At 42.2% G+C, this 27,789-nt stretch overlaps 1 protein-coding gene across 9 annotated transcripts in view; it reads left to right on the top strand.

Moving 5' to 3' along the window:
- The window catches only part of UTRN (utrophin), a 587,482-nt gene that overhangs the window by 358,299 nt on the left and 201,394 nt on the right, over positions 1 to 27,789 (top strand). For all 9 annotated transcript variants that reach the window (XM_073337527.1, XM_073337525.1, XM_073337526.1 and 6 more), the window contains one exon: positions 21,948 to 22,120. In XM_073337527.1, coding sequence (XP_073193628.1) covers positions 21,948 to 22,120 — 173 coding nt within the window. The remainder of the gene's footprint in view (positions 1 to 21,947; positions 22,121 to 27,789) is intronic.

Here is a 27,789-nt window from a genome sequence, read left to right on the forward strand (position 1 = left end):
AGGGGGTTGGACTAAATGACCTCCTGAGGTCCCTTCCAACACTGAGATTCTATGATTCTAATGATTAAAATATATAAAACATGATTTTTTCAGAGGTTCTGAGTATCTGCAGCTTCCACTGTCCTCAGCGGGAACATCAACTACTCAGCAGCTCTGAAAATAGCTCCAATGTTATTTTAACGTTCCTTTTACTTTGTCTTCTATATAATCTTCTTTATATTGAGAGGAAAGGTTGTGGGAAAGAAAAAACAAATGAAAATGTGGCCATCTTTCACTGCTCAGTGTAGTGGAGGTGTTAGAGAGAAGTGCTGGAATAGGTCAGTGCTAACAATAAATTTGCTGGCCAAACCAATGATCATAAGAGCATGTTCAAAACTGCTGTACATAAAATCTATTCATCATTTCATTATTTCTCTATGTAAGTAAAGATTGGTTAGGTGCAGGCAAACTAAATTTTTGAATTTGGAACCAAAAGTGATATTTGCATTAGTGACGAATAAAATACAGCCTCTGATTAACCAACGATCAGCCTTATCACCTCAGATCAAAGAGCACCAGGCATTGTGCACGCATTAAATGTGTATGTGGGGGGGTCATCCCTTGTATAAGAAGGATTTATGTAAAAGCACCCAGATATGCTGATGAGTGCTTTAGGCATGTGTATAACAATTATTTCAGGTTTATCCCAAATCCCACTTTTTCCCAATAGCTTTTCAGTTCCTTTTTTGCACAGGAACTGAAAAGAGCACTTTACTTTTGTTTGGCTGAATGCGCATTTAATTTGCGCTGTCTCCTCCCTTTGCCATTTCTTTCTTTGCAAATGTTACAGTGAAAGTTATATTTTGTCATGTTTATCTTAATTAGGGATCTCACTGAGGCACAGACCAGAAACAAAATCCTTAAATAGAACACACAGCCCAAGAAAACAAACTGGCTGCCGTGTCAGGGAAATGTATCTGGGGATAAAAAATTAAATTCTGAGTCTGCATCTGTTATAGCCCATGTGGAGCAACTCCATGACTCCTACTGCAGACTGTACGTAGGAGAAAGCTGAAACTCTCTTCCCTAGTTGCTTTTTTGGGTCAGGGGATCCGTATTATACATGATCTCATTAGCCACACCTTCGTGGCTCGCTCACCTCTGGCCACCTTCAGTGTTCTTGCTTAGATCAGCCACCATAGTGCTAATTCCTTTTTGTACACAGAAGGTGAAAAGTCATTCTGCTTCCTGCTCAGTGGAACACTGAATTTTTTCTGCTTTTGGTTTTGCACATGTGTGAAGGGGTCCACAGAATTTGACCCAAAATGCTTGAAGCATATATAATGCAGCAGAAGCACTTTCACTATCATAAATACATTTACACATTGGAAATCTCAGATTGTTGTCATTTGTAAGAAATAGTCACCTATTTTAACCTAACTTTTCCAGTGTTTATAAGGGAGGCTATGAGTAATCTTTTCTGTCACTTTCTCTCATTCATTATTTGTTCAGAATACATCACTCAACTCCCTTGTGCTCCTCCCCACCCCAAAACAGAAACTAAAACCATCCTCTGAATTTTAAGGTTAGTTGATTAAATCCAATAAGATTAAAACATTATTTAATTTAAAATGTTTTAAATCAGGGCACATGTTACTTACTTTTCCTTAACATTTAATTGTAGGTTTTTTTCACTGATTGAACTGCAAAATACCTAGATATATTTGAGGCTATGCTGGTGGTTGAACTGAAAAGGAGATGTCAGAATATTATAACATAAAGTTCATTATGTTACCTGACTAATGCATGGAAACCTGCCAATTTCAATATAGAGAAATACAAGAGATTAAGAATAAAGAGATGTGCTAGGAACATTGTTACATTTAGAAGATGCAAGGGCTTCAATTCAACTGACTTCAACTGAGGTTCTGAAAAGATGTTACAGTGGGAATGTATCTCTTACCCTAATGTTAGAAAAAGTTTTTTATGTTAATCTATTTGTTCCCAGAAAGATAAGTACCATTGGGGGAGGAGGGAGCCCTAGGCTCCCTCTCTTTAAATAAGCTCCTTGTTCTGGTCAGTGCTAAATTCACAGTTATAGATATTGCAGTTTAGATTTTATTCCAAGAGTAAAGATGATGTATTCATAATTTCAAATGTAGATGTTCTCTTTTCGACAGACCAATGCTAAAATCTGCATGTGAACCATTTAGCTGACACAATAGCTCCACATACTGAAAGCTAATAAGAAACATCCTTCTGTGATGATCTTTAGCTCAGCGTGTAATAACTTCACTCGGGTTGGAAATTTCAGCAAAAGAAGAGTGTGGTTGCTGTCTAGGTATTTACAAATCATCTGACAAGTGCTGCTTTAAAAAAAATATATACACACACAAAAAAAAAATAACTAAAGTCCTATCATAGTAACTTCAGTTTCGGGTCACTAGGAAAAGGAAAGGTTGATGCTCTAGTTCAGGGGTGGCCAAACTGTGGCTCCGGAGCCACATGTGGCTCTTCAGAAATTAATATGTGGCTCCTTGTCTAGGCACCGACTCTGGGGCTGGAGCTACAGGCGCCAACTTTCAAATATGCTGGAGGGTGCTCACTGCTCAACCCCTGGCTCTGCCCCCACTCCACCCCTTTCCGCCCCCTCTCTTGAGCCTGCTGTGCCCTCGCTCCCTCTCCGAGCCTCCTACACGCCATGAAACAGCTGATTGGGAAGTGTGGCGAGGGGGCACTGATCGTCGGGGCTGCCGGTGAGTGGGAGGCGCTGGAAGCAGGGGGGACGGGGGCGCTGATGGGGGGCTGCTTATTACTGTGGCTCTTTGGCAATGTACATTGGTAAATTCTGGCTCCTTCTCAGGCTCAGGTTGGCCACCCCTACTCTAGTTACTAGATGGCAACTTCATTAATGAAGGCCAAATATTAACTTAACTCTTTGTCCTTGTCATGGAGATTATTATTGCTCTCAGTGGGTGGTGACCATGTCTGTGATCTTCTGCATTGGATGTGTGATATGAAAGTGAGAGGTTTTCTTTTTTTGAGATAAGCATGACCTGTGGATCCAGGGACAGAATAAGCCCACTGCTCCTCCTGCATGTTGTAAGAGGCAACTAAAAGGGGGCTGCCTGGAGAGGGATGGGCTCTGCCAGGTTAGAAATTTGCCCAGGACACGCCATATGATGAGCAAGTCAATGATGTCCATATCGGAGCCCGGGTTAATAATGACCACACCATCCGTCTCCCACCAGGGCAGATGCTGCAAGTATAATACTGGTGTAACCCCAACCAAGAGGATCTGTGGAAGAGATAACATCACCATAGCCATGTGGAATGTAAGGACATTGGGACAAATAGGGAGGTTGAAAGAACTCGCGTACGAAATGGAACAATACACCTGGCACCTCCTAGGAATCTCTGAGGTCAGATGGAAGAACTTTGGAGAGGTACTAACAGAAGAAGGCCATATACTCTATTATAATGGAGAGGACAAACATGTCAAAGGCATAGGATTTCTTGTGCTGGCTGCTTCTGAGAGCCACTCGGGGCCTGCGGCACTACAGGGAGCAATCCTGTGGGCCAGATTCGGCCCACAGGCTGTAGTTTGCCCACCCCTGCCCTAGAAGATCACATATGCACTGCAGGGGGGGGGGGGGGGGGGGGTAAACAATCTCAAATCTTTGGTTTGCTGATGACATTGATGGCCAGAAGGCAGTGAAGATGAACTTGCCAACCTTGTGAAACGATTGGATGAAACCTCCATAAAATATGGAAATCAGTGCAGAGAAAACCAAGCTGACAACAAACAAATGTGATGGGATCAGCTCAGATATCACTCAGTAGACAAGAGCTGGAGACAGTGGAACACTTCAAGTATTTGGGGGCAGTCATCACTGATGAAGAATCTAGGGAAGAAATTCGGGCAAGAACTGTGCAAACAGCAGCAGTGACAAAGCTAAAGCCAATTTGGACAAATCAGAACATCTCCCTGCAATCCAGACTGGAACTGTTGCACGTATTGGTCATCTCCATTTTTCTGTATGCATGTGAGACATGGACCCTTACAGCAGAACTTGAACAGAAAATACAGGTGGTAGAGATGAGATGCTTCCGTAAAATCCTGGGCATCTCTTACTTCGACCACATAACTAATGAAGAGGTCTGCAACATCATCACCCAATGCTCTGGGTCATGAAGACCTCCTGATGACCGTGAAGAAGTGCAAGCTGAAGTGTTATGACCATGTAACAAGATCATCTGTCCTATACAAGATCATCCTCCAAGGGACAGTACAGGGGAAGAGAACAGGTAGACAGAAGAAGAAATGGATTGACAACATAAAAGAGTGGACAGGAATGGACTTTGCCGAGACTCAAGCACTGACGCACAATTGTCAGGGGTGGAGACAATTGGTTGATTGCTTATCCATAATGGTGCCCCAATGCGGTTATGGGAGTTATGATGATTAAGAGTATTCATCTAACTCGCACACATGTTTAATAGATAGAGCATATGATAAACTGAGACAGATATCTACAGGTAGGAAAGAGTGTGGAATAAGTTCGTTAGCTGGTGGTAAAGGTTTGAGTAATTTATCTTTTCCAGTTTTGTAATTGTATTTCTCTATAATCCTTGAAAGCTATGCAGATTAGAAAGTTCACAGTTTATTCATTGATTAATGCATCCAAATTCTTTTGAGGACAACATAGAGATAATGAGTGTCAATTGCCTGATCAGTAGCTGGAAGCTTACTCTGATGAAAAGATGTATGAAAAATATAACGGGTATAAACATGCTGGGCTCAGTTATGCCTCTCCTGAGGTGAACTCTGATATCTCTCAGCTGATGAAGTGGATGGCCTTTTTTGTCTTCATAGAACTGTTCAGTAGATATCCAGAGATTATATAAAAGAGATTAATTATGCTCTTGGTGGAGTATTTCTCTGACTATTCTAGTAGGGGTATGTTCTGCATTAAGGTTTTTAAAAAATACCCCAAAATTTAAGACTAACTTCAAAAGAAAAAAACACAGTTTATAATAAATCAATACATATTGAGTCCCTTTTTAAATAGGAAAGATCATTTTATGAATGGTTATGGGTGCTAGGATCGCTGATCTGAAACTACAATCTTTTGACATTAAAAGATTAGCCAGACTTTCAGTTCTGAGCAGAATCAACTGTTTTGCTTCCTCTGTGATTTTGAGTTCACTGTAAATTGAGAGAATAATCCAGGTTTGGAAAGTGACTAGAGCCAATGCGATCTTCATTGAAAACTGTTATTTCTGAGATGATATGGCCATTTAATTGATTGAAAATATAAGCCAAAATATAGCAAGTTCTGTCTTCTCTCTCTCGCACGAGTGCCCAGCTTTCCTGCCCCGGTGGTTTAAATCGCTACTGGCTGCTCCGGGCACCCAAACCAACATGCCTTTGCTGCCGGGGAGGGGCGTGTAACTGCTCTTGCAGCTTCCCTTTCAGAAGTAATTTTTCTACAAGGAACCAAAGAAATCTAAGGGGGACATGAATTCTGTGCATGTGCAGTGATGCAGAATTCCCCCAGGAGTAAGTTACTGTACTGTTAGTGGAAAGCTTGTTTCATTCCTAGAAGATTAGCTCAGAGGTATTTGTATGAAGGTTTAAACTGGCAGAATGTCAGCTTCTTAGAACTCTGGTATTGAATTAAGACTTTTCTGTGAGCTGTACCTTTCATTATTATATTCCATTTTTGTTATCAACAACAGATGCATTGTTTCTTTTATACAAAATTATGATGCTGATCATGAAAATTTAAACAGTAATATGTAATAAATAGTGTAACTTTTTATGGTATATGTAGCATCCATGGTTGGCACCTCTTATACCCAACACCACCATTCAATGTCTACAGAATTATTTTCCCACAAAGACTATAGTAAGTATTTGGCAAAATAGAATCTAGCTAAATGAGTGAGGATTTTTTTCTTTTACCAGTGGAGACTTTTGTGAATATTAGTCTATTTTCATTTCACGTGAAGGAGCATCAAGAACTTTTATTGCTACTTTTACAGTTCAGATTGAGGAGCCAATTTACAGAAAACGTTAGGTTAATAGTAAATTGTGTATTGGAACATTTTTCACAGAATTCTACAGGACAATTCAATACATTTCCACCTCACTCTACTTACCTTTCTACATCTCGTGTAAGATATAAAATAGATCTTGTTTTGGAATGTATGATTTTTTGAATGATAGGATAGGTAACTGGGAGCTGCCCATTACTGTCTCCAACTACGCAACATAAGAGTATTCCTGTCAAACAGAAATTGACGTATGCACTTTGTGTACAGGCCTGGGGTCATGGGCGTAGTGTAAAGACACCTCTAATGTGGGTGTAAATGTAATTTATGCCAACTTTAAAGCCAACCCCTTTACGCTGCCAGTGCAATGGAAAGGGACCTTAGTGTCAATAAGAATCAGACCTAAAATTTCTGTATCCTGCAGAAAAGAAGTGGGGTTTTGTATAAACAGGAATTCAATGGAATCCCCCTGCAGGGCAGGTACAGTCTTAAGGCTCTGACACACTATATTTATTTTCAGATTTTTCAGTAAATGGTTAATTTAGAGAAGAAGAAAATTGAGCACAGTTAATACGTCTAAAACCAATCAGACTAGTCTATATTTTAGATCTTAATAGGATCCATTATGGAAGATTAGGGAGTTTAAAATGAGCCTTTATATAAAAAGAGGAAAACTCTTAGTATAATAAAATGACTTGGTAGTTTAACATTTTAACGCATGCTTTCTTCACTGACTTCGATGGGGTACCATCAAAACTAATGGACCTTTAACAATACTTTATATGTTGAGTTGGTTGGGTGCGGGGAGTGCGCAACCCCCCTTTACTTTACCTATCTTTTCTGGTCTTGTGAGTAAGTAAAGAATCCTACTCTCTGAACTGCTCATGTGGGAGGGGGGGCGGTCTTCAGCTGTGGTAAATGTTATGTCTCCCTTGACTTCAATGGAGCTATGACAATTTCACCAACTGAGGATTTTCCCAAAGATCCTTGTATGTTTAAATACAGTGCCTGATGTCACCCTTGAATAAACTCATTTTGTTTAAAAATATATTTTCTCAAAGTGCATTTTCAGTGCTGGTGAAAGGTGACAGGCAGCTTTGGTGATTACATTCCTCTGTCACTAGAGCACAACACTGCAGCAGCCTTGCATATAACCCCAAAATGTTGTGCCCGTGTGAGTGAACCTTGAGCAAGTAGTTCAGTCTCCATGTCCATTTGTTCCTTAAGGTATCTGCTTATATGTCAATTGGGCCAATAAGTACCAATGTGTTTGTCTTGTGGTGTGGATACCTGCTCATTAGAACTGCACAGAGACCACCAGCAAGTCTGTTGGAGAATAACAATTATTTAGTAACTCTCCTTATGCAAATTTGAAACCAGCCACCTCAGGTGAAAGCTCTATGTGAACTACCAATCCCACAAGCCATCTGGCAGCCTTTGTTATGGAGGTAAAATGCAGAAGGTTTTCAGGGATCAGGATTCAGTTTTATAGAGTTTATGAAAAGAAATTTAATTTAAGGGAAATACAGACTATAAAAGGGGAGAAGAGTCCTTGCAAAATACAGATATAGTCGGATGTAGCTGAACTCACTTTTCACTAGTAATATATTGACAGCTATTGCTTTCCATTAAAAAAAAAATTGAATGAATATAAACAATTCCTGATTCACTGTCTATGAATTTGGTTAGCTAAATAGGGTTGCCAGGTGTCTGGTTTTTGACCACAACACTCAGTCGAAAAGGGACCCTGATGGTGCCAGTCAGCGCTGCTGACCGAGCTATTAAAAGTCTGGTTGGCGGCTCAGCGGGGCAGGCAGGCTCCCTGCCCAGTTTCCTGCCTGGCTCCACATGGATCCTGGGAAGTGGAACATGTCCCTCTGGCTCCTAGGGAATAATTCACTGCGCATACACAGTCCCCTGGCTGCCCTTCCGCCTAGAACCTGGAAAGACGTGTTGCGGCTTCCCAGGAGCCGCCTGTAGTCGGCACCTCCTGGAGCTCACACCCACCTCCTTCCCGGATCCCGCACCCACTCCCGCACCTCAACCATTTGCCCCAGCCCGGAGACCACTTCCGCACTCCGAACGCCAGAACCTATACCCCCTCCCACACACCTGCCCCAGCTTGGAGCCCTCTCCCACACTGCAACCCCATTTCCCAGCCCGGAGCCCCCTCCCATACTCTAAACCTCCCAGCCCACAGCCCCCTGCTGCATGGCAAACCCCTCATCCCCAGCCCCACCCTAGAGCCCATACCCCCAGCCAGAGCCTTTGCCCTCTCCCGCACCCCAACCGCATTCCCCAGCCCAATGAAAATGAGTGAGGGTGGGGAAGAGCAAGTGATGGAGGGAGGGGGGATGGAGGAAGTGGGCAGTGGGGCAGGGCAAGGGTGTTTGGTTTTCTGCAATTAGGAAGTTGGCAACCCATAGCTAAATTATTCTAATTTTATCACATAATATTATGAATATAATTTTATTTCTGTAGAACATTTGTCTAGTTTGTTTGGGTGTGTTCATGTGTGTAACATACTTATACATACACATGTAAACAAAGTAAAGACCAATTATTGCAGTAAAATCCTGCTCATGTTAATGTATTTTACAAAACATGTTCATCTTAAAAACATCCCCCTGTCTCTAGAGAACATACCGCAGACAGTGAACAATCTGTCACTTGAACAGTTTTGTCATATAATAATTTTATTGGCACTCTAAATAGTGACATAATGAAGAAGAAAAAAGTGAAACCATCGCATGGCTCACAGAAGGGTGACATGAGTGATAGCCATAACAGAGATACTTTGTGAGTGTTAGGTTTGTTTTTTAAACTATTACTGTATTTTTCACTTGCTGGAAAGCATATTGAAGCACTTGCCAATTGAATAATAAGCGATGTACAGAAAATATTGATAGCTACAACAGGCCGCCACACGCATGTTTACTGTTTCAAGTGGAAATTATTTTAAATTGAGATTCCCTAGTATGCAAACTTCAGGTGTCAGGTTTCTTGCTGAAATGAGAGCAAAGGCCTCAAATGAAAACAATCTGCATATGAAGTAATAAGACGTTCGTGTGTGTGTGTGTGTGTAGGCTTTTGTTGCAATATTACAGTTCATTTAACAGTTTTTTAAAAAAACCTATTTAACGATTAAATATCCCGGTTTCCTCTTGAGGAGAGGGAAGTGTGATGAGTAAGTGCAGAAGTGGGGGGCTAGTGGTCCAGGAGTTTTGCACTTCTTAGCGTTATTAATGTTTTGCAGCAAGGGAGGCCTCCAGGAAGTGGGAGTGAGCTTAGCTGCTGAGCAGCATGTGGGGTGGTGGAAGGGAGGATGCTGAGTAAAACAACAAACAAATGCTGGGGAATAGATTAGCACACTGCTGGCAGAGCAGCGAAGGACTCTATGGATGAGATCCCCAGCGAAGGTTTCAGAGGTGACAACGTGATCCTTTGTTGGAGGTTTCGCTTAAATAGGGGAAGCAACTTTTTTCTTTTAAACTGGGCCTTAATTCTGTTTCACGACAGCATCCCCTACGCTAGGCCGACAGAAGGAAATGGGCTGAAACTAGCTTGGTCGTTACCATAGCAACACATCTGCTGGTGGCTGAAAGAGAGTGAGTGAGAGAAGGGGTGGCCTCCTGTCCAGCGTTTTGGTGATATCTCTTCTTTTTCTTCAGACCGAAGTTTACTTCGCCCTATTTTAATCCCTCTAAAGAAGATGGCGTTTGGTTTCTGTACCCAAAAATGTCTTTTGGGGAAAAATCTCCTGAGTGGAACAAGATTGGAGTAGTGTGCTTTTTTCTTTCTGCACGCCACGAGGATATAGCTTCTTATGCTGTGTGTAATTGAGACCAAACGTTGAGCTCGGGGCCCAGCAGAAAACTGTTGGGACCTGCAGGTCATTAGAGGGGGTGAACAAAAGGGAATCCTGGGTCGTCTAGAGAGACAAGGAGAACATGCCAGCATCATGGAACCTGGTTAACAGAAAAAATAGCATCGAGTCCATTCACTTTGAACTGCCCAGCCCATAAGAACAAGTGGGTGCAGTGGGAACACTAAAATGTTGATACAATGTAAGCTTCCACCAAAGGAGTACAGTGCAAGGGAGGTACGTGCTCAGGATTTTCCTCAGGGTTTAAAGGAGGCATAGTTGGGAAAAAAACAAAACACAAAACTTTTTGGCGGCTATAGACTTGACTGGAGGATCTTTATCAGAAAGATGTAGGCTCGAAGGGACACCTAACCATGATTGGCCTGACCTTCAGCTTACAGGAGTTGCTGACAAAATTTGAAAAGGTACGAGGAGACAAGTTTCAAGGTATTATTTTTTTCAAACAAATAAAGAAACAAAAGGGCAGGTCATTCTAATTTTACCAACTTCATTTTCTGTTTGTCTAGGTCCTTAGATGTCAACTCCCAAATATTTAAAAGTAATATTTTTCTCTCTCTTTCTTCCTTCACAGTCTGTAGAGGTATTGTTGTAGCATTTACTCTGCCAATCACCTTCTTTCTCTTTTTTAAAATAAGTCACAGAAGTATTCAGCGTTGCTCAGCCTTGAGTACAAGGGTGCTTTTCATGATTTCATGTAATTTGACATCAGGAGAGAATGCTCCATAACCTGCTGTTAATTTAACTGAAAATTGTTTTTGTGAAACTAAAAGATCTGAGTGAATTTAACAGTATAATGACTTTATCAAATAAGAATAGTACTCTCCCCACACCTTCATCACTTCTTCCTCATCCCAATCTAGTTTTAGTCTTTTTCCCTTATCTAAACCCTTGATAACTGTAATGCTGTGAGGCAGGATGCTTGGTTGTGTAGCAATTACACTGATCAGAGTGTATGGTACTTGGACTCATCTAAAACGTACCACTTTCACCTAAGTGTCAGCATTTCTGAGACCAGTAGTATGTGTTCATGTAACAGAATCTTTAGCTTGGCTCCACTTACTGTGTTTTCATGCAGTCTTTTTTTCCATGGAAAATACACAGTAAATCTGCTGGTGTTATACAGAGCCACAGTTGGGAGGGCAAATAAATGTTGTTTTTCCTAAGCGTTCAGCTTTAAAAATAATTGTAGGTTATTGATAGGAAAGGGAGAAAGCCACACACCCATGCCCTAAAATCCTAAAAACTGTTCACACTCTGTATGCAATTTTTGTTAGAAATAAATACTTGTCACCTAAACAACTCTAAAAGAGACATTACCAATGTAGTCCCTGATGGAAACTGAAACTAAAGTTATTTGTTGAATACAGTGAAGGTTTTTTATTCTTCTTACGGGAGGGATGGTTTGTTTCAATGATTTCATTTCATTTCAAAATCAGTAGTACCACTGTTCTGAAAAGATTGATAGCTGTGAGCTTTCTGTAGTATCTTCAACTGCAGTTTCATCTGCGACTTCTCAGCTAGTTTGCAGAGACAGTGAGATGGGTACTGTACTGCAGGTCCACCATTATGAATGAAAAAGTGTCTTCTAGTGACAGCTGGTAACAGCAGGTGACAGTTTGACAACAAAAGGCTGTTTGTGTGTACATGTGCTTTTTCTTAATAAGTATATAGTACGTGTAACACAAATCTTGTGCTACACTTAACCTCTCTGAGAGTCAGTAATTGTAGGCAATATCTGGACATTAGTGCTGTAATTGCTGCTGTTTGTCTTAAAAGCTTAGGTCAGACACCAGATGTTAGTAAGCTTCATTCTTCTAGATGCCTTTGGGCCATTTAATGACAGTTTAGAAAGTAGCTGTGGTAGTAGCTAGCACTAGTGTATTTCTTTTGTACCATATAGAGCCCTCGTGTCTGCACATTTCACATCCTCCCTTGTGTTTTTGAATGTGCCAATGAAAGACATCCAGTATCTTATTCCTGTTAAAAGAATTGATTGTAGCAGTTTTAGACAAAAGGCAGAATTTACAAATCTCCGCTTTTCTCTGCTTTTTTTTGTCTAAAGCTTGCTGTATCCTTTTATCTTTTGTGTTGGGTTTCCTAATATGGTATAGGAGAATAACTAAGTACTGTAGAAGAATGTTAATAATATTCATGTAACATTCACTATTTGAACTGTGATCAGAAATTTGAATATGTATTTTTCAGAACAACTCTTCCTCATGTGCCTTTTCCCCCATGACACCAATAAACACATGCACACATCATGTTCATCCTTTGGCAGAATGGTTTGCTGCCAGGAATACTAGCATCATGAGAGATTGTGCTTTGTAGCTACTCCTAACTTTCTGGAAGCATGAATACATGTTGTGAGGAGAGAATTACTGTGGTGGTAATGCAGAAGCCAGATGGAATTCCCAAAGCTTGAGCAACCCATATGCAAAAGCAGAGTCACATTACACTGAAGAGGTTTGTGCTGCTTTGGCTTTATTCAGTCCCAAAGATCTAACTGCTGGAATTAGTAGAACTAGATTTATGCTGCCCTTCAGACATTCAGTCATTGCCACATGACTGGGCTGCAGAATTTGTACAGTATCAAGAAAATTAAAACATGTCAACACACTTTGAAATCTCAAGCTTTGAAAACAAATAGTTCATGTTATTAAAAGAATCCTTAACCATTTTGCATGTCCCCTGTTAAGCTTTTCTACAGGTTTGATTGAGAATTGAGTCAGCTTCTTGCAAACCCTTGCTACAGTGCAAGACTTTTGATAATATGAGCATGGAAAATAAGGAGATGAAAAATACTATCTAGAGGGTTTTTTCCTTTGAAACTCTTTTTTTAGAAAGTATCTGAGAGCTTAAACACTAAGTTACTGTCCTACTCGAGCCGATTGCTTTTGTATACTGCTTTGACCTACTTACACAGTAATCACAATAGATATGATAGGCAGTGCTGTCTGTGTGACATTTTAGACGGTTTAATGTCTTTCTTTATACATAGTTCTGCCAGTACTGGATTTATGATCGTGGCAGTTCTGCCCAAGGGTTTGCATGTACATGTGTGCTGCTCTTCTGTGTGTGAATTCCTTCTGAATTGATTGCCTAAAAGCAGACAACTTCAGGCTTCTGTGGCATAGGAGATGGGAGGAATCCTTCAAAAGTCAGAATTCTCTTCTGGGGCTAGAAGAAAGTGCCCCTTCAGGAAATCTGTCCCTTGTTTCTCTTGACGCTATCCTCCTCCTATTTCTTAATGGTCTCTTTTTGGCTGCAGCTTTTTTTTTTTTCTTTGGGGGAGAAAAGCACATAATTAATGTGTATTCTTCCCCATAAGAAATGCAAAGCCCTTCCTGCAATGGAGGCTAGTGAGCATTGAATCTGACCTACAAATGCACTCACAGACAATTTACAGCAGTAGTAGGTAAATATAATAATGTATCTGATTCAAAACAGAGCAAGTAGTCTGCCCTAAGGTGGCTCCACTGCTTTGCTAACCACTGTGGGCCCTCATTGGTAGTGATCAAATAGAGATGTCCTGGCTGATGTCTGTCTGGCATGTTGCTGTTCCATTCGGTTGCAATTGACACTCATGGGTTATTCCAATTGAAAGAGCTTTCCATGGCATTTGAGTTCCCTTGTGGAGCACTCATAAACCTCAGAGGTCAGGAGTTAGAAGGTGGCAGATGGAGAGAGTGACAAAATAAAGCCACAATGGTGAAATAGCCTGGGATATTGTCCTCTGGGGATTATCACTCTTAAAACCTTATTATAGTCTCTGCTTTATGGGAAATTCATATTGAGTTTGCTGGGAATGAAACCAGAAGCTTTTTATAGAAATTTAATGGAGTTCTATAGAAATTCTCTAAAACGCTATAGATTTTTTACAGGAGAAGAAAAATATTTATTAAATTCTAAGCAGTTGTCACAAAGAAACCTATAGAAATATTATAATTTTGTATTAAATAGTATAGGACTTTTCCAAAATGAATTTTAACTATTAAACTATATTATTATTTAATATGATTTTGTGTATCGTTAACATGCTATTTAGCGAAGCCTGACATACATCTTTTTATCCACAGTGGCTAATAACATAACTTCTGTGCGTTAGTACTCATAACCAAATAACTGCAGTATTCTGGGGTTCGAGTTTCTTAAGAACAGAAAAGAGTGAGATTTTACCTTTTACTTAAAAGTTCATTCTGTTTGTTTTTGCTTAAACCCCAGATTGGGAATAAGGAGTTTTCTCCAACCCATCATATTTTGACCGTTAGTGGAGGGCAGGCTCTGAAGACCTTTTTCAGAAGAAAATATTATGGCTCTGCATGTAACATCATGGAAACACATATATGAATAAACAAGCAAAATCTAAACAAAAACATGAGTGGCAGTAATTATAGTAGCACAGTTTGTGCTACTGCAGTCTGAATTGAGGGTCCTATGGTGTTTCCATTCTGAAAAAGCCATTTCAAACATGGCTGCTACAGAATACTGTTGTGTAGTTTAGGACCAGAATTTCACTCTGTAATAGGGTTGCCAGGTATCTGGTTTTTGACCAGAACATCTGGTCAAAAAGGGACCCTGGCAGCTCTGGTTAGCAGGACCGGGTTGTTAAAAGTCCTGTGGCACAGGGCTGGCAGGCTCCCTACCCGGCTCCGGGGAGCTCCCAGCATGTCCCTCTGGCTCCTAGGCACAGGGCAGCCAGGAGGACTCCATGCACTGTCTCCGCCCCAAGTGCCAGCTCTGCAGCTCTCAGTGGCCAGGAACCGAGGCTTAATGGGAGCTGCAGGGGCGGTGCCTGCAGGCACAGGCAGCAGATAGAGTCCCCTGGTCCCTCTGCTTAGGAGCCGGACATGCCGTCTGCTTCTGGAGCCACCTGAGATAAGTGCTGCCCAGAGCCTGCACCCTGAACCCCCTCCCACACCCCAACCCCCTGCCTCAGCCCCCTCCCACACCCAAACTCCCTCCCAGAGCCCACAACCCTAATCCCAACCGTCTCCCATGCCCCAACCCCCTGCCCTAGCTCACTACCTCCTTTCTCCATCCCAAATCCCCCATCCCCAGAGCTCACACCCCAGCTGTATCCCTCACCCTCCCTGCCTTCCAACCCCCTATCCCAGCCTGAAGCCCCCTCACACACCCAGAACACATTATTTCTAGCCCCACCCCAAGCCCAGAGCCCCCTCCTGCACCCCAAACCCTTCATCTCCGTCCGCAGCCAGAGTCCTCACCCTCTCCCACACCCCAGTCCTCTGCCCCAGCCCGGTGAAAATGAGTGAGGGAGGGTGGGATAGAGTGAGTGACAGAGGGAGAGGGGATGGAGAGAGCAGGAGGTTTGGAGAAGGGGCCTTGGAGAAGGGTAGGGCAGGGGGTGAGGCTTCGGAAAAGGGGCAGGATGGGGCAGGGCAAGGATGTTTGGTTTTGTACAATTAGAAAGTTGGCAACCCTACTCTGTAATAAATTGCTATAATCTGGTGGGTAATGTCTCTGCTATCGAAATAACTGTTTAAAATATCCACTGTGCTGTCACTAACAAATCAAACAATTCCTAACCACCTGTTTGGTCTTGTAGCTTGAAGTTCAGGAATGGGAGAACTCATGAGATTTAGGTTTTGTTCCCAGCTCTGCCACAGATTTTGTGTGACCTTGGACAAGTCAGTTGAGGGCCAAACTTTTCAAAGTGGTCATTAATTTTAGGAAGCCTCATTTTTGGGGCTATTTCAATAGCAACTCCCACTGATGTCAGTTGGGCCTTGGGGCTTTTTTCAATATTCGTCAGACAAGGTGGATGAGGTAGTCTGTTTTACTGGACCAGCTTCTGCTGGTCAAAGAGACCAACTTTTTTTTCTTTCCTGCATGGAACACTATAACTTCAGACCACTGGGTCTTCAATACTGTGGTGGAGGGTTATACCCTACAGTTTATTTCTACCCCACCCCATCCCTGTCCCTCTTCAGGGACCCTTCTCACGAGAGTCTCCTCACACAGAAGGTAAAGGGGTTGCTGCAACTGGGTGCAGTGGAAGAAGTTCCTCTCAAGTACAGGAACGAGGGGTTCTATTCCTGGTACTACTTAATCCCAAAGGCCAAGGGCGGTTTGCAGCCCATCCTGGACCTGAGGGACATCAACAAGTATCTAAAGAAGCTAAAGTTATGCGTTCTCTCCTTGGCGTCTGTCATCCCCTCCCTGGATCCGGGAGACTGGTATGCCGCTCTTGAAGAACGCATACTTCCACATAGTGATTTTTCAAGGTCACAGGAGCTTCCTCCAGTTTATGGTGGGCCCCTGCCACTGCCAGTTGGCGGTCCTCCCATTCGGCCTGGCGACAGCACCCAGAATATTTACCAAGTGCATGTCGGTGGTGGGTGCTTACCTCAGGAATCAGGGTATCCAGATCTACCCGTACCTCGATGACTGACTTGTCAAGGGAAGCTCTAGTTCTCGGGTCCAAGAGGATGCTGTGGTGCTGAAAGCCACATGCCGCTCCCTGGGCCTTCTGGTGAACGATGAAAAGTCTGTGTTAGTTCCGGTGCAAAGGATCGAATTCATTGGAGTGGTGCTCGACTTGACCTGCACCAGAGCATTCCTGCCTCTAGTAAGGTTCCATACATTGATGAACCTCATCGCGGAAGTCTCTGTCTTCCCCCTGACTATGGCCATGGTTTGCCTGCACCTGCTGGGTCGCATGGCAGCATGCACATATGTCCACCATGCCAGACTCTGGATGAGGTCCCTGCAGCAATGGCTGGTGACTGTCTATTCCCAGTCCAGAGATCACCTGGACAAGGTCATTACCATTCCCCTGACGGTACTCACCTCACCGCGATGGTGGACTAATTGCACGACCGTCCTAGGGTGGGTTCCATTCGACATCCCCCATCACTCCATCAAGTCGGTATTGGATGCCTCGGATTTTGACTGGGGCATGCACCTCGGCAACCTCCAGACCCAGGGTCCCTGGAGGAGATGATGTTACACATAAATGTCAAAAAATTCAGAGCGGTCCGCTTGGCATAGAGTCTTCCTACCTCACCTGTCAGGCAAGGTGATGAGAGTCCTGACTGACAGCACGGCCTCGATGTTCTACATCAACAGCAAGGGGGAGCATGTTCGTTGACTCTCTGTCAAGCAGCACTTGTTTCTGGGACTTCTGCACCAACCACAAAATCCATCTGGAAGCTTGTCACCTCCCTCGCATCAAGAACAGGCTAGTGGATCACCTCAGCAGGGACTTCTCCTCTCACCACAAGTGGTTGTTACACCCAGAGGTAGCCTGCATGATCTTCCAGAGGTGCAGAACTCCTCTTGTAGACCTGTTTACCACCAGGCCAAATAGGAAATACCACCGGTTTTGTTCATTGCCAGGCCTGGGCAAGGACTCCCTCTCTGATGCCTTCCTCCAGTCACGGTCAGGGAACCTGATGTACGCGTTCCCTCCGATTCCTCTCAACAGCAGGGTCCTAGCAAAGATCAAGAGAGACAAGGCACAGGTTATCACGATCGCCCCGGCATGGCCATGCCAGCACTAGTTCGGCATGCTCGTGAACTGATCACAGCCCCTCCCTAACCCCTGCCCAACCAACTGAACCTGCTGTCACAGGACCATGGTCAGCTCCTGCACCCCAACCTCATGTCCCTCCACCTCTCGGCATGGATGCTGTGTGGCTGAACCTAGAGGAGCAGACCTGCTCAGATGAGGTCCAACAGATCCTTCTGAGAAGCAGGAAGCCCTCAACCAGACTGACTTACCTGGCCAAGTGGATAAGGTTTTCCCAGGGGGCATCCGAGCATAGCATCTGTCCCTTGCGCTCTTCCGTACAGTGTATCTGGCACACTCTTCCATTAGAGTGCATCTAGCAGCCATCTCCACTTTTCACCCACCTATCCAGGGCCAGATGGTGTTTTCTCATGACCTGACAGTCACATTGTTGAGAGGCCTCAAGAGACTCTTCCTGCAGGTATGGACTCTGGTCCCACAGTGGGATCTTAACTTGGTCCTCTCCAGGCTCCTGGGCCTGCCCTTTGAGCCGCTGGACTCCTGCTCCCTTTCCCACCTTTCATGGAAGGTCTCTGTCTTGGTGGCGGTGACATTGGCGAGGTGAGTCTCTGAGATTAAATCCCTGACCTCAGAACTGCTGTACAAGGTATTCTACAAAGACAAGATCCAGCTGAGGCCTCACCTGGCCTTCCTGCCGAAGGTGGTGTCTACCTTCCGTATGAACCAGGACATCTTCCTCCCGGTGTTCTGTCCTAAGCTGCACAAGACCAGTGAGGTGAGGCGGCAGCATGCCTTGGACATCTGAATGGCCTTGGCTTTTTACCTAGAGCATACCTAGAGTTTTTCACCTAGAGCCTTTCTGTAAGTTGACTCACCTCTTCATCGCTACAGCAGACAGGACGAAGGGCCTTCTGGTGTCCTCACAGAGGATTTCCATACAGACCTGTTACAACCTGGCGGCAATCCCGCCGCCAGTTGTCAAAGCCCATTCGACTAGAGCTCAGGCATCCTCTTCGGCCTTTCTGGCACACATCCTTATTGAGGACATCTGTAGAGTGGCAACATGGTCCTCTGTCTACACGTTCACGGCACGTTATGCCATTATTCAGCAGGCCAGAGACGATGCTGGGTTCAGCAGAGCTGTGTTGCAATCTACATGTCCTTGAACTCCTCCCCGCCTCCAGGGGTACTACTTTGGAGTCACCTAATATGGAATGGACATGAGCAAGCACTCGACAAAGAAAAGACAGTTACCTTTCCTGTAACTGGTGTTCTTCGAGATGTGTTGCTCATGTCTATTCCATGACCCGCTCTCCTTCCCCACTGTCAGAACTTCTGGCAAGAAGGAACTGAGGCTGGGGAGAGCTGGCGGCGGTGCCCCTTGTACCATGCCATGCGGGTGCCACTCCAGAGTGTGCCAGAGCTGGTCTCCTATGGATATTGCTACGGGAAAAACTTCCGGCGCTGGTGCATGTGGCGAGCACACACACCTAATACGGAATGGACATGAGCAACATGTCTCAAAGAACACCAGTTACAGAAAAGCTAACTGTCTTTTCTTTTAAAAATAAAAACAAGGAGTCCTTGTGGCACCTTAGAGACTAACAAATTTATTTTCTTTTATATTTCCAGTGCAGATAAATGGCTCTTATGTCCATCCGTTACCTTCCACCATCCACCCTGCCCACACCCACCATCTGTGCCAGGGGCTTGCTGATGTGTGTAGTAGGGGAGCCCCTGTTCTGATTGTCTTCATAAGCTCTGTTGAGGCATGTCTCTGCTCTTGTAGAAACTGATCCACCACTTTGTGTTTGTTTATGTAGCAACTGGTAGTATGTGTTTCTGTCTAACCAGAGGTGGTCAACAATAGGAAGACAAGTTAATTACTAAAGCTTATTCACTGAACTGTACTGTACTCCTCAAAGGAGCATAGAAACAGTAGCATGGGCATCATAGATGAATCATGTGAACAGGAATGCAAAGACAATAAATTCATAGTGGCTTGTTCAACATAACATAGCATTTTTCAAATACAAGAATCACAACCATTTTGAAAGAAACATTATTTTTGACCTTCTAAGTGAACATACTAACCAGTGTCCCTTTTTAAATGAAATCAGGGCTGAAATTTTGATTGGAGGTTCTGAATAGCCCAAAATATTTTTGTTGTAAAATTAGAAATCAGTTTGGATTTGCTACTTAAGTGTCGGAGAGGTAAGATTGGAGATGGAGATTTGGCTAGGTCTGTGAAATACATAGTTCAAATGTCAACCCAATCTATTATCTATGAACATCTTACCTAATCTCCCATTCTTACAAGATCAGCCCTTTGCAACTGTGCAGAGTCTAGTTGATTTTAAGGTGTCTACACATTTGCAGGGATCTGCCTGCATGTATGAACATGAAGGATCAGAACCACAGATACTCTCATGAATATATGAAGGTTGTTGGAGTTTGATGGCGCTGCTGCATAATTCAGGTTCCAGTACTGCAGTGCAAATTCATTCCCGTAATACCCCTTTCATAAGGTCTGTTCTCAGCATGATGAGAAATTTAATATCATCTAGCTCTTCAAAGCAGAACAAGTATCATTGTCCCTCTTTTACATGGGTGAAACTGAGGCACAGAATAGCAAAGTGAGTTGCCCAAAGCCACACGGCAGTTCAGTGGCAGTGCCAGGCAGAGTTACTGTGCCATGTTCACTGGCACAGGGAGTAATTTACTTGCCCTCTGAAGGAACAGAGATATACATGTTTTTGCAGTCCATGATTTCTGTCAAGTATAGACTCTCCCCCAAAGATTTCATTTTTTCAGCTGTTCATCTGATTTTTTGAAGGCGTATAATTATAAGTTTCACAGCATCCCAAGTGAACATCAACACTCAGTGCATTCCCAATGTCTGTCGTATGTGTAGCAGCCATTTTTAGATGCAGCACCACCCACTTGGGGGTGTGTTTAAAAGCCCACTGGGAAGGGATGGCCTATGTTGAAGAGAGTTTGGAAGAATTAAACCTTTAAGGGATTTCATACTTGTTTCCCCTGAAAAAGGAAGTTTTTGTTTGTATCTGTAACAGGTTTCTGTAATAATCTTTGTTGTTTGATCTCATTGAGATTTCCAGGGCTCTTTCATTCATTTACATTTGTCTATTTCTACATTCATACACAGATGTTAGAAAACAGTGGCTGATCATACTGGAGCTTCTTTCAATGTCAGTCAGTGCTGTTGCATTTTATTTTAATGAAGGCTGTGGCGTGCTTGGTTTGATGGACTACAGTAATGTCTTTTGGGGAAGATGTGAGATCAGTGAATATACTCCATTTCATCTGGAGGGTTGGGAAATGAGGAACTTGCCATCTACTTTTACTTTAATTTTTTTTCTCCCCAGTGGTAGTATCTACTGCAGAGTATAACATGTATCCTGCCCTCTCATGTATACTGTACCATATATCGCAAAAGCTAGTGTACAGTAGTTGAACTGGAAAAAGATTTTAGTGATTGCTGTAGTAGTCAGTAAAATTAGGTCTAACTTGCAGAAATACACTGTGAATGTTTCTAACTAGAATATAGCCTAAAGCACTGCAGGGTGAGTGGATCTCATTGGATATGTACATGAAATTCCCGCTGTATTTTATTTTAAAGAGCTAAGGGGCAAGTGAGTGTGATGAAGCTTGAGATCACATACTTTTTGCCTGTTAAGATTTGGGAGTGCATTTGTAAATGTTGTATAGTGGAGGAAGAAGAGAGTAGCGGTAGTCACCTTAAATGACATCTGAAAATGTAGGGGACTTCATTTCTGGAGCCACATATAGACAGGTGTCAGGTGGGGAAGATTTTCAAAGGCATAAAGGACAGTGAGGAACCTAACTGCTATTTGTATTATTTATTAATATTTATAATAGCAATGTCAATGAGATTTGAGTTCTTTGCTCCTTCGGCTCTTTTGAAAGTGCCAGCCAGAAAGGTCAAGTCACCTGCTTTGGGGGTTGCTGGTCTGAAGGCTTTAGGCATAGGATTAGGATTCAGAAGATTTAGTTCCCACATTGGCTTGCTATGTGGTCTTGAACAACCCACTTAATATCTATAACTCACATTTCCCCAGTTATAAAATAGGGATAATGATAGTTATTTACCTATATGTTTTGAGGATTAATGGTGGTAAAGTGCTATCCAATTGCAAAGTACTATTAAGGCTAGTTGGGGGTGGAAATAAAGCTCCGTGTCTCTTGGCTCCTAGCAGTGTGCTCAGTCCTCTAGACAGCCTGGGCTTGAGTTACTTCCTCCTTTGGCAACTCCTTGAAATTTCACAACTACAAATTTTCATGGAAATGTGGCTCTTTTTTCTGCAAACATCCAGATAGTGGGAAATTTTCTATTTAGAAGAAAATGTTGCAAAATAGTTCCAATGTTGCCATCTTGATAACTGGCAAATTTCATCAGAGGTGTGGTGGGAGGGAAGCTCATAACAAATATATCCCTTCTGCTCTGGTTACAGAACTAACATACCTGAGTTTTTCTCTCTGTTTTTCCAGGACATCCAGGCTGAGATTGATGCCCACAATGACATCTTCAAGAGCATTGATGGAAACAGACAGAAAATGGTAAAAGCCTTGGGAAACTCGGAGGAAGCGGCACTGCTCCAGCACCGTCTTGATGACATGAACCAGCGCTGGAATGACCTGAAAGCAAAGTCAGCTGGCATCAGGTTAGTAACAGAAGCATCAAAATAAGAATGGGACAATGTCTGGCTTTCATTGTTGTTCTAAAATATTGCTGTATTCTCTTGTTTAAAAGACTTTTGGGCTCAGATATAAGAACTCTGGGCACTTGCTAACCATGGAGGTTTAACTACTTAGGTAACTCTCTTCAGTGGTGTACAAACTGGCAGGTTACAGCTGCACATGCTATTAAGGTCTTCTGAAAGTGGGCCTGATTCTCCTATCTCAGTGTTGCAAATCAGAAGGTCTCTGTAGAGTTACATCTGGTGTGAAGAGAATCTATATTTTTAACTGAAGTTAGTACTTTTATACGGTTCATATCCTGGGTATGTGGATTTGTATTTTTGTGTGTGTGTTGTGGAAGATCTTTGCAGATGATGATTTATGAAAAATTGTTTAAAAGTGAGTAGATAGGCAAAAGGAGTGTTCATTTATTTTATTTTGAACCTAATAGTGGAAAAAAAAACCCTGCCTTTTTAAATGTTCACAGATTCATAGATTCCAAGGCCAGAAGGGACCATTTTGATAATCTAGTCTGACTTCCTATATAATATAGGCCATAGAACTTCCCCCAAATAATTCCCAAAGTATATCTTTTAGAACATCCAATCCAATGTTGTACAAGAGTCTCCATTAAAATCTTTAAAATATCGTTTTGTAAGAAGACAATATTATCTTATAGTTGTTGTAGGGAGTAAACTGAATCCTATATTAAAGTTAATTATTTGTAAATGCCTTTACAGAGGTTTTAATAGCTATTACTTTGCTATTGATTAAAGCAAACTATACTGTGTTCTATTCCAGTAATCTTAAGTATCCGTATTAATTCTCCAAAGGCCAGAAAATTCAATCGAATTGAATTTTGGCACAACAGTTTAAATTATAAACTAAGGGTACAAATGACTGCATCATTTAATTTTAGACTCCTCTTAGCCGTATTGCTGAACTGTCACACAGACAAGCCCAAGGGGCAGCCTCTGCTCAGCCCACAGCCAGAATAGCATATTTTGGAATTTAAGGGCTCCAACAGAGTTTGGAAGGGAGCTTGCAGAGACTGACCTGCTTTGTGATTAGTTGAAGCAAGTTTCTTTAAACTTGGACTTCCATGAGCTTCACTCACCGAATAAATCACCAAAAGAGGGAGATTAAAAGCCGTTCGTATGTTACAGTTTAATCAACAGCTGAAGAGTTCCAGCAATTACAGCTGAGTTACTTGACCTTTCCTGGGGATTAATGATCATTTGAGAGAAATTAATGGTCCAAATTGCCCTCGAGCCATTTACCCCAGTCAGTCATTAATTCCGAGGCAAGAGGCTGTGCACAAAACTGTGATTGCTATTTTAAAAGGAAGGTTTGTGGAAATACTTTCTTTTTTGATATAAAGCTATTTTAAATTTCTGTGTATACATGGAACACGCTGTCCACAGGACATCATTAATGTTAGCAGTGTGGATGTGATTACTGTTGACATCCACTATGCTGCTGAACAGCATGTCACTCTGAATATGAACTACAACTAAAAACAGTCTGGAAAGAGTTTGTCGACAAACTGGAGTAACATATACAGAACAGATTAATCTTTTCTAATATCCATTGAAACTGAAATGTTTGTGATTCTGCCTATTCAGCCCCATGCTTCACTTATAGTTCTATTGTCTAAATCGAAGAATAAAATAATAATGAAAAAATCTGAGAGGGACAGAAATGATAAATATTGTTTGTGTGAAGACTGTTTCTCTCTAATTGTTTGCATTTTATGCTTCTGTTTCCTTGCTGTGCCTGGATTGAGAGGTGAACTATAAGTGAAATGTAGAATAGGTCTGGGAAGAACCACAAATCGAATTTATAGGCTAATATTGATGTTTGAAAAGTCTGATTTTGCTGTGATTTTGTGTTCTGTTTTTGTACTGTGCCCAGATTAGGATTATTCCATTTCTTTTACAGAATAAAATTTCCAATCATGCGCACTTTCATATCTGGGCTTTAGTCCTTATTGAAATAGGCACTCTTGAGTATAATTCACCCTGCAAATGGCTAGCACAAGTCCCATGCACCACTTAAATCCAGTTTAAACCCTTAATATCAAACTGAAGTGAGACTCCAATGGAACATCGAGCCTAGTGCTAGCCCTGTTTACAGGAGTGGATTTTATCCAGAATGATTAGTTTCCGTGCTTGTTGCCATGTGCAAAGAGTGCTATAGTTTGGAAAGGCTGCCAGCATTTAGAGGTGTACTTTCAGATACAATCCAGAAGCTACTGCAAAATTTACATTTCTGGCAATTGTGGCCTTGCCCACAATCTCAGATACCTGGATTGCATCTCTCTTCTTGCTAATACCAGAGGAATTTTAAGAGTTGACCACACTTATTCCACTTTCACTCCTGATTCTCTGCTGTCTACAACATGAACAGAGCAGCAGCTCAGCATTTTCCTGTCTTCTACATTAGAGGCCTGTCTTTTAAAGCAGAATTTTGGGGCATCAGTGATTGGTGTTTTTTCCTCTTCTGCCCTTTTTGTATAGGGGACAAAAGGTTTTTTGTGGGGTGAGAGGAGGAAGTGTGGGAGAGGAAGAGTGATTCCCTGAATGAGACCACCCACTGAACTTCTTTCCTCCATTTGTTCCATTGTCCCCCAGTGTGATGGAGTTATCCAAACAGAGCAAGCCAAAAGGCCAAGAGGTGCTCCAGCTGTGAGAAGAATCTCTCAGGGTTCGTAGAAAGGGAGTTCTTTCACAGTTGCTCTCAGCCTGCAGAGTCTCACTCTAGTCTGGCTTGCTTTTTGTGGCCTCTGCCTTCCTCCCTTCCAGCCAAGAATCTGATAGGGACATCTCCAGAAGGAATATCAGCCTAGTTCAATGCTTGGGATCCAGCAGGCACATCCTTCCTCACCAACCTGCGATGCTTTTGGAATAAATCCCCCACTGACTGCTCCCCCACCTCCAAATCCCTTGACCCAGTCCACTTCAAATGGCCTTCTCAGGGAAGTTCTCTTGTATGAATCCAGTGACCGGGGCACAGAAAGTCAAAGCTTTCCTTGCAGAGAAAAGCACTATCTAGAGTGGGAAGCACTATCTAGAGTGGGACCAGTCTCCAAACAGGGACAAAAATCTTTTCTCCATGAGGTACAAAAGAAAAGCAAAAAGTCTCCAAAACTCAAGATGCCTTCCAGACCCACATAGTTTCCCCCTAGTTCTAGCTCTTCCCCTACTGATGCCTGTGTCACAAATACAATGAGATTACAAAATGGATTCACTGAACCTTGTGGCTGAAACCCAAACCTGACGATGTTTTTTCCATTGCTGCTTAGCACATACCCTGAGCAGAATTCCATCAAAAACCTAATTCTTCCTTTGTAGATTTGAGCATGTGTCCACTCATCTACGGCAGCTATATATCACACTTCTATAAGGAATAATATTGAAAATAAAAGCAGGAATGTTGGGTTAAAATAAACCATGATACTCACATTAAGTGTGCATTTCTTTTATACCTCTTTACAATGTTTCTGGTGAGATACTTACTCATTTTCATTCCTAAGCAGTACTTTTATACTACTTTAATGGCTTTTTCTGAACATCTGGGTTCCACCAGACTTTGAAACCATATGCTGGTAATATTCTAACACTGTCATTAATCTGGCACACAAATGGACACTCATTAATGATAAATAATAGTGAATTTAATCTCGTATTGTATACCACAAAATTCACATTAATGCCAAATGAGTTCATTTATGATTAATGTTATTGCAGGGAATGTTAAATTAACAGTGAAACACTGTTAAAGTGTCCTTTAAATATCTGACTAGTGACATATTTTTTCCTTCCAAAGTTTCAATTCATTTTGCATATGGGAAGTCTGCTAAATAACTGGGACAGAATTGTAAAACCTCAGGCAACACCAGCTTTTAGAGGTGAGAGCAACTTAGATGGATAGGTTGGTTCTTTTTAAATCTAATTGTTATTTGACCTAAAAATCTCCACAAATGTCTCATTTCAGTACAAGTAAATCAACTGCGGTTAGAGAGATTTCTTTTATTTAATAAAAGGCCAGTCTGTTGGTTCAACAGCAAAGCAGTGAACTCAACATGTGGTCCTCTTTCCTAAAAGGTGCAAAAGAGAACAATAACATATGCGGTAGAAAGCATAATACCATTTCCATCTACTGTAAGGAGGGCTGGTGCAATGCACTGATTAAGGGGAAGGCGGAGTGTTGAGAATCCTAGGAGTTCCCTGAGTTTATTATTTTTAAGAGGGGCTTATGGTCAAAAAGTTTAAATTAAAATATGTAAATACAAACTGTGCACATGAATCTCTTCATATTGCTTTGAAACACAGCCACCTTTGGGGTGAAATATTTTGAATAGATACTGTTGAAGTTTGTAGGCACAGTGCAGTATCTTGATATAAGGGGACATAATCTTTATTAGATTTAAAAGAGCGGACTCTGAAAATGTATTGTTTGGCAGTGATTTTGCATGTGGTTTATTGGATGGCAGTGGATACTTATTTACGAGATTCTCTTGAGTTAGCAGTCCTGGGGTTTCAGACCTTTCTGCTGAAACTAGGGTTTTGCCATTCAACAGAATTTGCTGGAGGCACTCTGTCTCTGCCCTCTGTGTGACTCCTCCCACTGAAGTCCCTTGGTTCCCTCTCTACCTTAAAGCTGGGTTCAGGCCTTAATAGGTTTAAGTGTGCCACTTACTTTTCTGTTGGCTTTCTCCCTTTTGAATTAGAAGATTCTGTGGAGCAAGGCAGTGTGTGGATTCCAACATCATGCTCTGTACTCCGTTGCAGTACCTCATTTCACAAGTCCGTGTGGGGCAGCAAGCTGGCTGTATGTTCAATCTCAGCATATAGACAGCTGGCTTGAATTCAGCATTAAGAGAGACGAATGGTGGGGAGGCTGGAAGCTTAGGAGCACCAATTTAGGAAATCACCTGCTTAAGTGCATGTCTGTTAGGAAAACATTTAAGTACTTGCTAAAAACAAAATAGGTGCTTAAGTGCTTTCATGGATTAGGGTGAAGAGAGAACAGATTCCTCTCCCTATATCCTCCTAGCTCAACCTTCCTGGAGACACCTTGCCTCTACAAATTAATCTTGCTTCCATCTAATCCCAATGACAAGTGCTTCCCAATTCATCCACCTCGTATCCCTCCCTCACTTCAGAACCACACACCCCTCCTAAGTATCACAACCCCACCAAAATGATCCTCTTGAAGTAGACCTTCCAGCATATTTCATATGCACCTCCAAGTAGTGCCAGATTAATAACGGTCAGTATTGGGCATTCATTGGAACTGCTATTTAAGATGACAGCACAGAAGAAGGCAGGTAAAGTAGTGTTGCATTGAAAGAGTTAAGGTCTGAGTAACAGCTAAAATGGATTAAAAAAATTGAAATAGCAGGTATTTAAAAAAAAAAGACAGAAACCAAATATATATAATACTGCTTGTTGATAACAAAAAAGCAGAGACCATGGAGCTAGCAGCAAGTTACATTGAAAAGGATTTAATTCTGCTCTGTAACCTGGCTGACATGTGGCAAGTGAAATTATTGTTAACAAGTATAAGTAATTTATATGTTGGGTTCAAAATTAATTGACAAAAGCACAGAATGACCGGAATTAAAGTAGAACAGAGGGACATTACTACA

The sequence above is a fragment of the Lepidochelys kempii genome, chromosome 3 (assembly GCF_965140265.1).
Source record: "Lepidochelys kempii isolate rLepKem1 chromosome 3, rLepKem1.hap2, whole genome shotgun sequence".
NCBI classification, from domain to species: domain Eukaryota; kingdom Metazoa; phylum Chordata; order Testudines; family Cheloniidae; genus Lepidochelys; species Lepidochelys kempii.